This window comes from Gobius niger (assembly GCF_951799975.1).
Source record: "Gobius niger genome assembly, chromosome: 16".
NCBI lineage: Eukaryota > Metazoa > Chordata > Actinopteri > Gobiiformes > Gobiidae > Gobius > Gobius niger.
The window spans coordinates 4050185-4067659 of NC_136867.1; the positions used below are offsets into that span (position 1 = coordinate 4050185).

The 17475-nt window shown below is 44.4% G+C and overlaps 1 protein-coding gene across 1 annotated transcript in view; it reads left to right on the top strand.

The window, feature by feature from the left end:
* The window catches only part of meis2a (Meis homeobox 2a), a 151614-nt gene that overhangs the window by 121135 nt on the left and 13004 nt on the right, over positions 1-17475 (top strand). The window contains 1 exon segment of the mRNA XM_079573242.1: positions 15206-15264. Coding sequence (XP_079429368.1) covers positions 15206-15264 — 59 coding nt within the window.

A 17475-nucleotide genomic window follows, 5' to 3' on the forward strand; every position in this document is an offset into this window, starting at 1 on the left:
CCTATGCACGTTAATAAGGTGTTGTCTTAAGGGAGGGATATAGAGAGTAAAGAGAAAAAAGGCAGCGCTAACAAGAGAGGTGTGGAAGTACGCTTCGCCCTAATCCGTTTGTCTGCTGCCCAATTTTAAACCAACCCGAGGAGCTTCACAAGAGAGCGGCAGAGTAACGGAGAGAAATATGCAGAATTTAAAACAGAAAGAAAAGATCAGATTGGGGATGCGCGTTAGCACCAATCTGAAGACTATGGAAAGTGTGGGGAAATAACTAACATATATAACTATATATAGATATTTTTGTACTATATATCCTACTTAATAATACTAATAACGATGCATTGGTTTTATGTAGCGCTTTTCTGGACACTCAAAGACGCTTTACATCGCATTATTCATTCACTCCATACGCGGTGGGGGTAAGCTACTATTGTCGCCACAGCTGCCCTGGGGTAGACTGACGGAAGCGAGGCAACCAGGCCCTTCCTGCTTAGCTTCCAAGGTCTGACGGGATTGGGCAGAGCAAAGGCGTTACGGCAACTTACTTGTTGTTTCGGTACAAAAACAAGAAATCTAAATTTAAAAAGAATATTTTCAACTTCTAAACAATTTTAGGCAAAATTATTAATATTCTTTCACCATCAGTTAAATGATTATACATGAACCAATTTTTGGTTTTTTACGTACTTGACGACCGCTCTCTGGAAGTGGTAAAATGTCTATTCAAATTTCCAGTCCATAAGTCCAATAAGTTCAAGTTGATTCCAAGATAAAAAGCCAGTTTGACTTTTTGAAAGGATTTGGATTAAAATCGGAGGGATTCCATTTGTTTATTCACATTTGCCTGAGAATCACGTGTTCTCACTTTAACCTGAGCAGGCCAGGTTAGCCATGAAGCACGCTGGCTACAGCAAGGCGCTCTCCTACAGGTGTGTTGACGCCTCGGGCACTCCGTTCACCCTGATTTAAACAATAAGTACGTCTTTAAAGGCATGGGGGGGGGGGGTTGAAGCAAGTACAAAAAAAAAAAGAAAAAAAAAGATGCCTAGGAGCAGGGCTGGGGCTGAGAAACACCCCCGCTGCTGATGTCAAAGCTTGTCGGGATTTTATTCTATTTTTCTTTTTTTTTCCTTTCCCCCTCTTCGGGTCCGGAGCTAGCCGGGGTGTTGTTGCGCCTTAGGACAGAGCATGGAGGGGAGACTGCGGAACAAAGTAGGGGCTATGGGCAGACCACAGCTGCTGCCCCGGCGCATCAAACGCCGACAGAAAGCGCGCTCTTCCTGCAGCTCCCCTAAACGTGGCTCCGGAGGTGTTTGATGGACAGTGGGCAGCTGGGGTCCGGAGCAGCCCACAGTGAGAGGGTCAGGGGGGGGGGGGAGGAGGGGGAACAAAAGCAAGCACCCACAGGCACCTAAAGACGACCCAGGGGCTGCCAGCGGGATCGGGAAGTGAGGAGGTATGTTTAAGGTTAGGATAGTGCAGCAATGTAGTCTCAAGACGTGATTTTTTTTGTATTTCTTTATTTGCGATTTTAGGAGCATTTATGGATTGAGCCGTTTCCAACAGTTAGAAGCCAAATGTGAATCTGATGTTTATGAATAGTTGAATTTGTTTTCTAAGATGCAGAGGAAAATGCGTGAGTGCCTGGGTTTTTCTTTTCTTTCACTAGAATCCAAAAAACATACTGGTGATGTCCAAAAGAAATCTCACACAGCTTTGTTTGTTGCTGCAATATCCACTGTTGTGTTCATGTTCCACCAAGATCTTGTATTGATGATGGGAGAGTGTGAACACCGCGCTAAGCCTTCTTCAGCACATCCCAAAGATTGTCAATGGGCCCGATGAATCTGGGGCATTGTCATCTTGGAATATGCCGGTGCCATCAGAGAAGAAGGACTCCATCCATTTTCTTCCACTTGTCCGTTGCCGGGTCGTGGGGGCAGCTGTTTGAGTTGCCCAAATCGCATTGCACCAGCCCCTTATGGCTCCTCCTGCAGGTGGTGGGTCCACAGAGGGACGGTCTCATGATTCTAACCGGGCCTGTTGGTCTCTCATAAGGGGCTTCGGAGCCGCTCTTTGTCTGACCCGTCACCTAGGACATGTTTGCCATGGGAGACCCCAGAGCTCCACGGATCATTCGGGTGCTCATCAATCCCCTCCATCAAGTAAACCCCTTAACTCCCACCTGAACCGAGCACATTTTTTCCAGTTTGGCTTTACCCCAGTCCAAAAGCTTCTGGGGAAAAGCTGTGAAAAAAAGCAACAAAACTGAGACGAAAACAATGACGGAAATGTGACAAAAAAGTGAGAAAACATTGACAAAAAGGTGATGAAAAATGTATGAAAAAGTGGCAAAAATGTCACTAGAAATTGACAAAAAAATTGACGAATAAATGACAATAATGTGACAAAATTTGAGAAAAAAATTACAAAAATATGACAAAAAATGTATAAAAAATTGACGAAAAAATTGACGAAAAATGACCAAAATGTGACAAAAAAAATTACAAAAATGTGATCAAAAATTTATTACAAATTTATTAAAAAATGATGAAAAAATGATGAAAAAATGATGAAAAAATTACAAAAAAATTACAAAATTTGGCAAAAAAATTATTAAAAATTGACAAAAAAATTGACAAAAAAAATGACAAAAATGTGACAAAATGTGACGAAAAAAATGTGATAAAAATGTGATAAAAATGTGATAAAAATGTATAAAAAATGTATTAAAAAATGACGAAAAAATTACAAAAATGTGACAAAATGTGACAAAAAAATTACAAAAAAATGACGAAAAAATTGATTAAAAATTTACAAAAATGTGACAAAATGTGACGAAAAAAATTACAAAAATGTGATAAAAAATGTATAAAAAATGTGTTAAAAAATGACGAAAAAATTACAAAAATGTGACAAAATTTGACAAAAAAATTACAAAAAATTGACAAAATGTGACGAAAAAAATGACAAAAATGTGATAAAAAATGACAAAAAAGATACAAAAATGAGTTGAATACCCAGCAAAAAAATGATGGGAAAAAAAATCTGTTGACGTGAGGAAAAAGATCCTCTCGGTTCAGGCGGGAGTTAAGAGGTTAAGGTACCGTTAAGGCGGTGCATCGTCCAATAATAATCATCCACGTTTTTGACCAAAGTATCCTTTCTCCTAAAAAGGATTTTCAGTAGTGCTGTGTCGTTCCGAGCTCACTTTGTTCGGAAAATGTTTTGACACCGACACATGGTTGCCTCTCCTTGATTGCCCGATCCGGTTGTTTCCAAATGCAGTTGCGACTTCAATCTGCGGACACCAGCCTTAATTTATCGACTATACCAGGCCGGGGCCAAAGAAAAAGCAACGGAAACCCCCCCCCCCCCCAAACCTTGTGGAACATTCTTCTTTTCCCACACTTTTCCGTAATGAAGATGAAAAAAAAAGGAAAAAAATGGAATCACGGAAGCTCATCCTATCTTTCTCCGCGCCGTTTTCCTAGCCCTAAGTTGAAACAGCAGTCAGGAGACATATGCCCGACGCGCATTACCTCAGCCGTGTTTGATTTACCGCAGATGTGGAGTGCTTTTTTTTTTTTTTTTGGAGGGGGAAGAGCGGAGAGAGAGGGACAGCACCAAAAGGAAAGAAAGAGATTTGGATTTTCGACGAATTGATTGAAAAAAGTACAATGCAAAAATGAATGAAGATGAAAGAAATGTCCATTGGCTGCTTCCATCTCCCTTGGTAGATCCAAAAAAAAAAAAACATTTTTAATAACAATGACAGACATTCAAAGGCATCAATGCAGGAACAGTCATCTGCGGTCCCATGCCTGGTTCCTCTTCTGGTTCCTCTTGTGTTGAAAAGCCTCCGCATGTGGCACAGCCTGACGTGGACTGGAGGCTGTTCCTGTAACCGATAGCACCTGTGACTGGACGCTGTGCGAGTCGCCCCCCCCAGTGCAGGCTCTGGCCCACTTTACCACCTGTACTGGATTTGAACTTAATGATAGCGGAGAGAGAGCCCACGCGAGATCTTTTACGCCTCGCGCATAAAGTTAACACATAAAAGGAGGGGGGGGGGGGGGGGGGGGAGAAAGAAAGAGATTGGGGAGAAAGAGATACCGTATAAAGTGTTAACATAGTGCTCCCTCTGTTCTCCGTCTCCAAAGTCAGACTTGCTGGACTTTCGCTGACCTGTTTTGCTTTAACGTTTTATTGCGCCGCTCATTGGCCTTTTACGGTGCCCCCGGCGCTGCCCCCCAACAAAACTACCTGCCCCCCCCCCCCCCCCCCCTCAACCCCCTTTTCTTCTCACAGTAAGCCTGTAAGTTAGGGATTATCAATCACGGGTACGCGCACCTCTGGATGGACACGTTCATTTTCAATAGATTACGCAGTAAAAGTCACTACTGGTTACTCTTTCTAAAAGTAATCGAGTTACTTTTACTAGTTATTTAAGTTTTGTCAAAAAGGGTCAAGTGCGTTTAGGTCTGTCCCACTTATGTGTCAGGAAATGTTTTTTCTCAACTTTCTGCCGATGGAAATGTTTTGTTTCCTGGACAGGACTGCAGTTATTCTTGACTTTACGTAGACGAGATGAAGTCAAAATGATGCAACTGTAATTGCCACTGTTACAAAGTGCATTGGGTCACACAAATCAAGCATTTGGATGGATCTTGTGTATCTTTTGTTTGTATACTTAAAGCAGGGGTGTCCAAGTGCGGCCCGGGGGCCAAATGCGGCCCTCAGTCCAATTTTTGGTGGTCCTCTGCCTTTTTGCTGAATCGGGACACATCATCAGAAATAGTCCTTTTTATTTGAAATGTAATAATTCCACACAATTCTAACAACTAGCCTTTTACTGTGAGACAGAGCTGGCATGAAGGTTTTGAGCAGAAATTAAGGTGTGGGGCACAATTTAAACCTCTGCTAGTCAAAGGTTTTGCGGCACTAACCACCGATCTATGGCCCTTCACCCTGTGTACGCTTCAGTATGCGGCCCCACGGGAAAAAAAGTTTGGACACCCCTGACTTAAAGGGACGATACAGGGTTTAAAAATGTGAAAATTAAGTATTTCCCTCCCCCTACATGTTCCAACAATGTCCTAATGTGTAGAATGAGCTCAGACCTGTTCACCACAACTGCCTCTAAAATCCTGCACTGTCACTCAGAAAGGTGTTAGTTCGGGTCCGAAGTGCCGTCATGCATGAGCTTAATATAGAAGGTGCAGTTACACGTATGGCCTGAGGTGGCAGTAGTGAGTGTAACATGGCTAACTTGCATCTAGCCCCTTTAATTGTCCCTTTAAGGCAGGGGTGTCCAAACTTTTTCCTTGTGGGGCCGCATACTGAAGCGTACACAGGGTGAAGGGCCATAGATCGGTGGTTTGTGCCGCAAAACCTTTGACTAGCAGAGGTTTAAATTGCGCCGCACACCTTTATTTCTGCTCAAAACCTTCATGCCAGCTCTGTCTCACAGTAAAAGGTTAGTTGTTTGGTTAGAATTGTGCAGAATTATTACATTTCAAATAAAAAGGACTCTCTCTGATGATGTGTCCCGATTCAGCAAGAAGGCAGAGGGCCACCAAAAATTGGTCTGAGGGCCGCGTTTGGCCCCCGGGCCGCACTTTGGACACCCCTGCTGTAAGGAAATTTGGAAATTTGTCCCCATTTAACCCATCCATCGATGCAGTGCCGCGCCCGGGGTCCCATCTCCATGATGTGGAGCCAGGCTGGTGCTCAGAATCACCTTTCAGTGGTGAGGAAACCTACGGGAGAACTTGCAAACTCCACACAGAAAGGCGCCGTCCTGGTGGGAATCGAACCCGGGACCTTCTAGCTGTGAAGCGGAGGCGCTAGCCGATGCCGCCTCTATCTAAACCTCATGTTCGACTGAAGCAAAGCAGCAGCATCTCCATGTAGACAGGCAAAGTTACGGCTCAGGTCTGAGGCGCAGGCGAAGCACTCATTTTCAAAACACCGGTAATGAAATAGTTTGTTTAATTATTGGGTGAAATGTTCCGTAGTGCGGCTTTAAAATAATCCTCTGCTGCTACATCCGAACGAGTTCAGAACAACCGTGAGTGTTGTTGTACGTTCAGCCGCGGCGACCGCTTTCCCTTCCCAAAAGCCGCGGAGTAGAAAAGTCGTTAAGGGTTTGGGGAATGATATATTTGTGTTTCAAACTGACGCGATTTAACGAGCAGCTAATTAAAATAAATCAATAGCACTGCGGCACGCTCGCTCTGCTCCCCTCTCTCTCTCTCTCTCTGTCAGCGGGAGACTGCAGTGCGAAGCCCACCACGATTTAACAGCTGAGCATTAACTCGGAGAAACCATAAATATTAACAACATAGCCACAAATTACCGACGCTCTCAAAAAGAGAATTCAACTTTTGTTTGCAGATGGGAAGTGGATAAGTCGGTAAAACAAACTTAACTCTCAGTCTGTTGCAGAGTTTTCATGCTTTTTTTTTTTGCTATTGGAATCTGGAGAAGAAAGCTCCTTGAATCCCAGCCTTGTCCTAAAGCTCCTGCTGGTGTTTGGGGGAGCCAGTGGAGCATGCACGGCTAATTGAATCACGTTGTTGACACTACACTGACTCGCCGCCCGCCCTTTGTCCGGCCCGCGTGTCCGACCGGCCCGTAATGACCGTTTGCTTACACCTAAACACCGCTTCCCTCATTGGGCTCCGTTCGCATCCACCTCCTTGATACCGAAAACACGGCGTTCTGTTTTCATTCACGAGGAGAAGGGGTCAGTTTGAAACGGAAGTTATGGAAACAATGATGTTTAATAGGAACCAGAGGGACAGCGGTTGGCGAGGGAGTGGACGACGAGGCACTTTTCACAGACGGTGTTACACAGGAGCAGTAACTGTACGTCTTTGTCATTCGTCACCAAATGAAATGTGTAAAAGTCAAAACAAGCAATAACGCAGAACTGCCACTCATTTGGCCTCTGCCGCCGTGCCATGCATTCCCTCTATTCCTTTGGCACAGCAACCAATGTCTGGGTACGTTTTTAGAAAAATGTCTTTGAGAACTTCTTTTTGGCAACACAATCACTTTTTGAGGTTTCCAAAGTAAGATGTTGGCCTGAGCAAGTTTGACGTTTAGGAACCGACGACAAATCACGCAGATTGTTTCACCCTTTTGTAGCCTTTTATGGAACAAAAATGGCAGAGATACTTTTCTTTCCAGTACTCTCTGATTTAGGTTGAGGTCGTGCCGGAGAATTAGTGACAATGCTGATTTTTCAACACAATTCGTGGGAAAGCACTGAAGTTCCTCTTCACGCTTGACTATATTTACCTAAACGCTTGCAGACTGTCTATTATTTTATTGACCTTCATTTAACCAGGACAGTCCCACTGAGATCAATCTATTTTAGTGGTAGGGAAAACCAGAGTACCTGGAGGAAACCTACGCAGACACGGTGGCGCAGCGGTTAGTGCTCGTGCCTCACAGCTCGAAGGTCCCGGGTGCGATTCCCACCTGGACGGGGCCTTTCTGTGTGGAGATTGCATGTTCTCCCCGTGTCTGCGTAGGTTAGTGGTAGGTTATAAAAAAAACATGTGCAATAGGTTAATCCTACAGCCTGGTGTTTCTGACCACCAGCCTGGAGATGGGTCCCCGAGCGCCGGCCCATGCTGGCAGCTCACTGCTCCTACAGGTCGCCCCATGCGCCACTGAGGATGGGTCAAATGCAGAGAACTAATTTCTCTACAGAGATTTCTCTACTTATATACAGTGTAACTTTACTTAACACGGGGAGACCATGCAAACTCCACACAGAAAGGCATCGTCCAGGTGGGAATCGAACCCGGGACCTTCTAGCTGTGAGGCGTGAGCGCTAACCGCTGCGCCACCGTACCGAAGATCCACCTAAAATGTGACCCAAGTGATTGGAGAAATGAGTGAGCTCCAGAGGTTGCAGCACATGTGGTCTGCTCTACGCCATCGTCACCCTCTTTCATGTATTGTCCTGTCCAGTGAAACCTACAAGCTGAAATATCTGAAAAACGTCAAGCGAAGAAACTGTGATTGCGATAGTTTGAATTACTACAGTACAGAGTTTTAAATAAGTTCCGTGCTTTCCTTCTTACATCACAAACTTGTCAAGCGAGTGGCCCAGCTCCCCGATTGGCCCTCATTATTCTCAGCGTGTCGTGTGATTGGTTAAAGGTTGCAGATAGTGCTTACTACGCCCCGCCCTCCTCGCGCTCTCTTGGCCGCGCTCCAGGCCAGGGGTGGTTTTTGGCGTGACGATTTCACAGCGGAGGAGGAGGAGGAGGAATGCCGACTGCAGGAGCGAGTTAGCGGGCGTGTCAGTGTGCGAGCACCTCACCAGGAACTAGCAAAGCAAAGCTCAGTCCAAGCCCAAGGTAAACACGAGCACGGAGTGACTAAGCAGGGATTTCGGAGGCTCACTTCCACGTTCACTCCTTTTTTTTTTTTCTCACATTTGTTTTCACTAGCAATATTACAATTGGTTTATATGAATTAATTCTGTGATAAAAAAATAAAAAAAAGTTTAATAAAGTTTTCCAGTTTTTGTGAAAATCACTACCTTGAGAACATTGGAATGGGGCACATTTTTGTTTTCTTCACTTTATAATATTTTTTGTTCAAATTTAGGCTTCTGTGGATAAAAAGAAAGACTTGTACTTTTTTAGACAAAAAAACATTTCATTTGTGATTTTAAAACTACTATTATTCAAACGTTTCCATACTATCATTCATATTATTTCATAAAATGTATATAACATGCTTAAAATAATAATGTATTTAATGGGGTTAGATAATGTCCAAATACAACTTGTACAAAAATACATCAGCTACACTTTAAAGCAAAACCAGCCGTCTCTCTTTTCAAACAGGTCCATGCGGCATGTAGCAGCGTTGCGTAAGCCCTCATTTAGACGCACCTCTCATCTCGCTAACCAGGCCTCCCCCCCAGAACCCCCCCTGCACTCCCACTCGCTGGGTATAGCATAACATTGTGTGCTAGCCCAGCGACTTAACCCTCTCTGGAGCGCCCAGCGTGACTGCGCAGCTAGTTAACAAGGACGTCCAACTTGTAAAATAACTGCTAGCTAGTTAGGAATGTCAAAGAAAATTGATTTGGCTAGCTTAAACTTAGCCTAAAAAGAGATTTACAGATGCTAATCTTATGGTTAGCCGCTACTGATTAAAGAGCTAAATGCTATTGATATGTTCAAAAAATACGGTCTTTAAAGTAGGCTGCGTGGAATAATTACATGTTGTAAAGTTGGTTGGCTAAGAGAGCAAATCGAGGAAGTATATTATATATATATATATATATGTTATAAAGTACATCTTAAACTAGCTCTTGCCTTATTGCAATAGCTAATTGAGCTAATCGTAAATATTACATGCTAAATATTAAATCAGCTTAATTCCAGCCCTAACCCATTTACTTTTGGTAAAGCAAATATAATTCAGAAAGTTATATTTTGGCGGAGAGTGTGCTTTTTAAAGTAGAGCTGCTGTGTTTCATCCCTTGGGCCTATAATAGTCACTGCATGTACCTTTTGAGCCGCTGAACATACCTCTAAATCTTGCTGACTTGTCACGGACATGTCCTAATATATTGCACATGCATAGCATTTGAAGCCATTTGATCTATTTGCTACTCTCGATCGTCCGGGTTGCACTTGTAGCGAGCTTAAGACAGTTTTCAGGCCGGGTCTACTAGTCAAACCCCGCGGTGGCTAGCTTGCAAAACCAAGCCCGGATACTTAAATCACCATGACTTACGACTTAAGCTAGCCGCAAACTCCTGCAGAATGTAGTGGAGCTAGCAGTCCGTCATGTGATTTAGCGCTTTTTGAAGGCTGTACATGCATGTCCCGTGTCACTGGGGCCGTGTAAGTAAAAGTTCCCCTGCCGGCCAATTGGCAGCCTGGTGTCAAAAATGCGTTGACATGGACAATATTGACAGTTATGTGCATATGCATTCACACCCGCGCTCCAAAACATAGTTGTCATTTTTTGATATGTGGCTTGAAAACGGTGCGAGTGCTGCCACATTAAAGGTCCCCTGTTACTAACTTTGGACCATGTTTGTAATGTTCCCTCATGAAGAAACTTAACCTGGAGTTTGATGTGACGACAACCATTGCCCGGGCCAACTTTCTTTATTTTGAAACTAAATCTCAACTACTTTTGTTTTCAACTCTAAAACAAGAAAACACAAATGTCAAGGCCAAATGTTTTGAAAACGTCGCAATAGAATTTAATGCGTCTCCTTTCAACGGCAGGCACCCATCTCCAAACACGCCTCCAGCCCAGGCCCCACTTTCTCCCCTCTCTCGCCTGGTCCCTAATGTACACATTCTGCCCCCGTATCCCGAGGAATGACCCCTGTGCGACCCGCTAACCTGGCCTTTAATTATTTGTTTGAAGACAGCGTGGAGTTCCCATGCTGCGAGCTCGCCTCGGCTAAACGTGCGCGCCTCCTAACACTGTGCAGAGGCCAAACCGTCATAAACTCTCCGCCGCCAGATGTTGATAATAAAAGCGAGGTTCCATTTTCGACTTTTCTTTTTCCTTTCGTCCCCTGTGAGGAGCGACGGGCACCGTTCGTGCGACGTCATGACATTCTGCACGGCCGGTTTATGGGTTTTCGTGTCACATGACTTTGTCCTGGTATTGGCACCGTTTTGCGGATAGCGAAAAAGATGGAACACTTTACAACATTACTGTGAAACTCATCTGGTATTGAGGCGGAGTGAGGACAGGGCGGAATTCTGGGGTAAAATTTGCCTTCTTGTCAAAATGAGTTTGTTTCTTTTTGTTGCAAAAGTCAAGAATAAAAGTCAGGAATATCGCGAGATCAATATATCACACTATATCAAAACAAGACTTTGAAAAGACTAAATCGGGACATCCATTTTCTTCCACTTTCCCGTTGCCAAATCACATTGCACCAGCCCCTTATGGCTCCTCCTGCAGGTGGTGGGTCCACAGAAGGACGGCCTCATGGTTCTAACCGGGCCTGTTAGTCTCTGATAAGGGGCTTCTGACCCGTCACCTAGGATCTGTTTGCCATGGGAGACCAGGGGCACAAAGATCCCGACAACACAGCCCCAGGATCATTCGGGCGCTCAAACTCCTCCACCACAATAAGGTGGCGGCTCCAGGAGGGGGGTCATTTCTATCAGCAAAATTTAATTAACTTTACTTGCACTGAATTTTGAAAAAGTGGCACAATGTGGTCAGTTGAAGGGACGTCAAGCCACAACATGACTATGGCAAATTTGTGGACTTATCCTTATCAAAAAGGCCCTAGATTTCTGTCAAAAACAGCGAACATATCCGGACAAGCTAGCAGCAGCACCTGTGGCTTGTCTTGCGTCGATTTAGAGCTAGCATGTATGTTTTAGCAAGTACCTGGGAAGTGCGGAGCTCCCACCCCCCCCCCCGTAGTCAAGCTTTCTGGTTTCTCCCCTCTAGGGTTATGCGCCTTTCCCCTACCGTCCATCCCCATCTCTCCTTCCCAAGTGCATCTCCGGAGGATCCGAGGCGCATGTTGGTTCTAAGCACACTCCATTAGCGGCTCAGGGGCCGAGGGAAAACACAGTTATCGGAGTCTGGTCTCCGATAATCTCAATTGGCTTTGCTCGGGCTGATAAAAGGTGCTCTCTCAGGCCGCAAGAGGGACGGTCCCGTTTGTTGACCCGCCCCGCTGTGCAGTCGCGTTGCCGTGGAAATGTGTCTGGGTGCGTGCAAACAAAAGGTTGTCAGGGTAGGGTCGGCTGATGATAGGAAGTGTTCAAAATGAGATGTTATATTGATTGTATTCCAGCACACAGTAAATGTCTAAGTTAATGTCTGTTATTCAAAGGCCATCCATCGCCAGACTTAATGTTGACAGTCCCTTCATTCCAGCTGAATGTTCTTCCTTTCCAAAATACACTTTGATTTTTTGTTTTTTTTCTTCTTCTCCTGTTGGAATCACGTGGGCAGATTTAGCACCTGGGAGTAACATTCCTAATATGAAGTGTTTATGGATCGGAATGGGTACAAATGCATGTGGTTTTGATTTGGAGGCCGGAGCCAGCGTACTTTGGCAGAGGCAAGAATGTCTCACAGTTTTCTTGTCCAGCTCCTCTTGATGCATCTCTGCTTTCGCCTTATTTATATTTCTTTCAAAAGATGACTAACTTTGTTTTTGTTGCCAAGTTGTTTTTAGCATTGGCATTAGCAAAACCTTATCACTATCTATTTTGAGTCTTTTCGTCGGACCATGTTTTCAATATTTTAGAAAGTTTGCGGTCTTTTTAAGGTTTGCGAAGTGGATAAGTTATCTACCTGTCAATATAAGCTTCAAAAGTTTTTAAAATAGTATAGCATAAAAGATGTAGTTTGTCCATTTTTGTGTCGTATTTGAGAGGGCTTAGTGTACACCCCTGACTCGTGCCCTCTTGATGCCCCCTGGCCTCTCCCTCGTTTCTTTCTTTCCCCAACCCAGCATTTTGTACGTTTCGACCATGTGACTTAGCCATGCGAGCTAGCCGAGATTACAGCCGTTTAAGTTCATTGGAGAAGCTAAGGGCAGGTATCGGGGGCTTCATGGGGGATTAGGAGCCCAAATTGGTTCCAGGTCTCCACGCGGGGCTAATGATCACGGTTCTGTTAGCCCGACTGATGGTGCCGCCGCCGCCGACCGCACGTTACGAGACACTTTGGAACTTTAGCGCAAAGGAAAAGGGGACTCCATGCCGGACAGGTCTGACGTGATTTGAAACCCCGGGAATAATCTCAACCACATGGCGGTACCTGTAGCGCTAAGTCCACGCAACATGTTTAGTATGTGAAGGGAACGAGAGAGGGTCGAAGAAGAACGAAGGAGAGGTCAGGAAAAGGTGGGCTTGATTGGTGGATGGGATGCGCGAGATTTTTGTCCCGATACTGTAAAGATGTACGATTAAACTTTGAACTTCAATTCTATATGGTTAAAAAAAAAACAGGGATGAGGGATGATGATGGTTAAAGATAAGGTTGTCCTCTGAACTTGATATGTTCTAAGATTGCCAGGAGCAGTGGATGACTTCTTCTTCTTCTTCTTGGGGACTCATCTCCAAATCTTTAGCAAGGCTTGGTCTGTTCAGGATCACCTAGCTGGAGAGACAATTGAAAGATTTTAAAAACGTCATTTGATTCTTGACAAAACATCCAATTGTGTAATGCAATAAATCCAGGTGTAGAAATTAATGATGAACTACGTAGGACAAACTTTTCTTTGCCGCCATTTCATTTTCAACAACAGTAATCGTTGGACATACCATTGTTAGGCGACTGGAAGAGGTGTCCCTACTTTGAACAAATCCATTTCACCTCATTGCATTTGAACTTGATCCATTACAATTTAAATTTTTTCCCAAAAGTTACCAAGTTCCAAGCCTATTCATACTACCCCCAGCCCAGACGCTACCACTTGCCTCAGTCACCTCCAGTTGACCCATCGCTCCTCTGCTGCCGTAGCCACAGGACCAATGGGGGCGGCCCGGGCAGGCTTTGTGGAGCTATAGGTCCCGGTTATAAAACTTCAGACAGTCTAATTGATGGGCTCACTGACATAACAATAGCTCGTGAAAGGCACAGGGCAGCCCCACGCCTGCTCCTCGTTTCTGGACAGCTGCGGAAAGTGAGTGCGGAGCCCCCCACAATGCACCGGGGGGGCTGGGGGGGGGGTATCTGACAAGAAGGGAAAGTCGCTGAAGTGAGCGTACGTGGTCATGTCGAAGCAGTGGAAGATTCCAGTGGTCGTTTGTTCAAATTTCAATCATCGTAAGCTCTGAAGATTCAATTCTTTATTTGGATGGTCTTTTTTATGGTTTATTTGGGCTTGCAGCACCAACTGATAGGAATGGGTAGACTTAATAAAACTGATTCCAATGTTATTATACTTGAACTTCACCTGACAACGTTTTTCGACCAACTCCCACCTTTGCATGGCACGGCGCGATCGCTTCGGAGTCGGCCAATAGCCAGACGGTTTACGTTTTGGCTTGCAAATCCAAACTCATTCATCCGTTCAACATAGCCGTGTCACTTTTGATACCAAGTCTGGCTGCTGCTGCTGCTAGTTTTGGATGGCTATAAAATACTGTAAAGCTGCTCGGAGCAAAGAAATTACCAGACAAGAGAGAGACAATAGTGGGCGGGATGTGCCACGACTAGCATTCTCCCTCCGCCGCTGCACTTAATACTTGAGGAATGCCTCCCCGGTGTCCGTAGCAACCCAACGTAATCAAAAGCTTTATTAAAAGGGGGCCCGAATAGATCATAAGGCACATTAAAAAGTATGGCACTGTAGGTTCTGAAGTATTCCCAAGTCGACGCCCCGATTGCGCGTTAGTTTCAGGGCTGCTTCGGAAATGCTGCCGGCCCTTTGCGAGGGAGCTCTGTCCTGTCCCAGTACTATTGAGATTTAGTAACATACTGCGCTCCATAAGCACAAATAACTATCAATTCTGCCGGCGAGGAAATTGAGATGATAATCAAATGACCCTTCCATGCTGGATATTGAGTGTGTTCTCCTTGTGTACCTATCACTGTTGATGATGAGTCTTGCGTTGGCGCTTATTTAAAAATGTTCTTTCGGTAAACTGAGTGTAAATGTCTGCGAAAATGTCAACACGGAAGGCCACCGTTCTTCCATACTGTGATATGTTCTTACCTGAGCTTAGACGAGTTGATGCGTACCTGTTTTGTCTTTGTGCCCGTGGAAGAGTGTGGTATAGCTTCCAACTTCACCCCTCTTGCCCTCACGCACAAAGACCAGACAGGTACGCATCAACTCGTCTAAGGTCAGGCAAGAACATATCTCAGTGTGTAAAAATGGTGGCCTGTTCCTTTAAGCCTCGGCCTACTCCTTTTGAGCATTATCATGTCTGCTGAACATTATGAAGCTCAACTGCTCGAATAAAATGACAACGTATCGCCTCAACAGTCCAAAAAATACTCAACAATATTTCAAATAAATCACTTATTAGCTGCCAGGCCACTAGTGGTAAATACATCGAAATCCAAATGCTTTCATCTGGCCAATACCTCCAGTAGTTTACATCTTAAAATCTCCATTTTGTTACTTCACCTTCTTTCACTCTCATTCTTTCTTTCTCTAACATTCCCAAGTGGGCGGACGCAAGAAGAGACTGAATATTTCTCCTCTTTTCTCTTCCAGGTTCATCAACGCCAGGAGAAGAATAGTACAGCCCATGATTGACCAGTCGAATCGAGCAGGTAAGCAACGGAAACACACGCACGACAGTAAAAAAAATAATGAAGATAGCATCCCACAATTAGGTTAATGGTGACTTTTGATTGACTCTAATTGGAGATTTCCAGACTAAGCAGAGGGGGAGCGATTTTAGCAGGTCTCTCTTTGAATTGCTAATTGGACATGAGAGGAGGGCGCAAAGGCTCGCAGCTCTTACTTTTTTTAAATTTTGGATTCAATTTGAATTTAAGTGTGATTTTTAATTATAACAGCACACCAATAATAACGTTTACTAATAACTTTTCAAAAAACGAATGACTTTTGGAAGCAGTGACTTGGTAGGATGTGGTTATAATGTTACTACATCCGACCTTATCGACTTAGGAACAACATCGCCAGCTTAAAGAAATCATCAAAACGGCATCTCTCAATAATTAGCAAGGATTTTGATTTTGAATGGACTTTTCATGTAAATACTTCCCCAAAATCCAATTGTAGAGAAAAAAAAAAAAAAAGAAAAACCGCAAAGACGCCATGACTAAATGCTAATCTCCGGCAACAAGATTATTGGAGATAAGAGTGTTAGGTTACAACAGTGCGTTCAGTTGAGCATGTACTATAGAGATGGGCTTTATCACGAAAGATAAGCAGCGTTCATAACAGGTAGTGCTCATGAATGTGAGCGGGGGGGGGGGGTTTAGCGCTGTTGAACGATTATTATGATAAATGTGAAGGCTTGGGTTAAACATTAATATGGATATCAATTAGAAAGCTACCAGTCAAATGAGATTGACAGCAACAAGACTGCAAGGTGTCGGCTGAACTGTTTAAGTTTTTACATACTGAGATATGTTCTTACCTTAGCTTTGACGAGTTCTTTAGGACCTGTCTGATCTTCACCCGTGCCTTCAGTCACGTAAACACAGCGCAGACGGCGTTAGCATGTAGCCTCTCCCTCTCTCCACTATAGCTCCAAAACAGGTCAAGATAGAAGCTACCAAGCTCTTCCGCGTTTTCCCTATTTAAATATGGTTATGTGAAGTGTTACACTACAAAGTATAATTACACAAAATTAAACAATGTGGATTTTCTAAGCGGATAAAAGGGTGAACTATATTGTAAGGCGTAATAATACCAGGAGTAGTTCGAAATCCGCGCAGTAATCTTCACTTTTCTGCGCAGTAATCTTCACTTTACTGTGCGGATGCCAAACTACTCCTGGTATTATTACGCCTTACAATATAGTTCCCCCTTTTATCCGCTTAGATCCATATTTAAATAGGGAAAACGTGGAAGAGCTTGGTAGCTTCTATCTTGACCTGTTTTGGAGCTATAGTGGAGAGGGGGAGAGGCTAAATGCTAACGCCGTCTGCGCTGTGTTTACGTGACTGAAGGCACGGGTTAAGACCAGACAGTTCCTAAAGAACTCGTCAAAGCTAAGGTAAGAACATATCCCAGTATGTAAAAACGGTGGCCTATTCCTTTAAGGAACTTTCAAAAACATAATTTCTGAACTTTCAAAAACACAATTTTCTGGCCTGCTAGTCCATGATTGATACAAAGGTTTTATAATGAGATGCATAGCGTACAATACCAGCTTTAAACTAATGAAATCTCCGTGTACCGTCTGCCACCCAGATGATTTCGGCAAAAAGCATGACACACAGTTTCACTAAATGTCTCTGGGGGAGGACATCCAGACCCCCCCTCTACTTGTTATGCTGTATGACGGTGCGCCGACAAAGTTTCCTATACCCCCGATGTTCTTCACGATTCATAATATTTCCACAGAACTGACACAGGGTTAGCATAGCAAGGCACACATTCCGACCCCGCGCCCGTCAACACAGGGAGTTGCGCCACAGATCCGCTTTGAAACAACACTGTACTGTGCGTGCGCGGATTGCTCCCCGTCCCGTCAGACTGCATGCTTTTGTGTGCACGGCCGGGGACAATGGCGCTCCTGTGAGGGGCCTTTTTTCTTTTTTTTTTCCTTTTTTTTGAGTGACAGCGGTGGCGCTATAGCGGCTGCATGCCGGAGGAGCTCTGTGCACGCGTGTTCCTGCATGCCACGCGTCAATCACCGTCGTACATGGCCAACAATGTCTCACAGTGTCGACTCGGAAGACACGGGCCATTGTCTGCCGCCTGGAAATGCTCTGCGAACGTACATCCACATGGGCGACGGATACTGGATTTAAGAATACGTGTTACTTTTGAGAATAATCCAATAG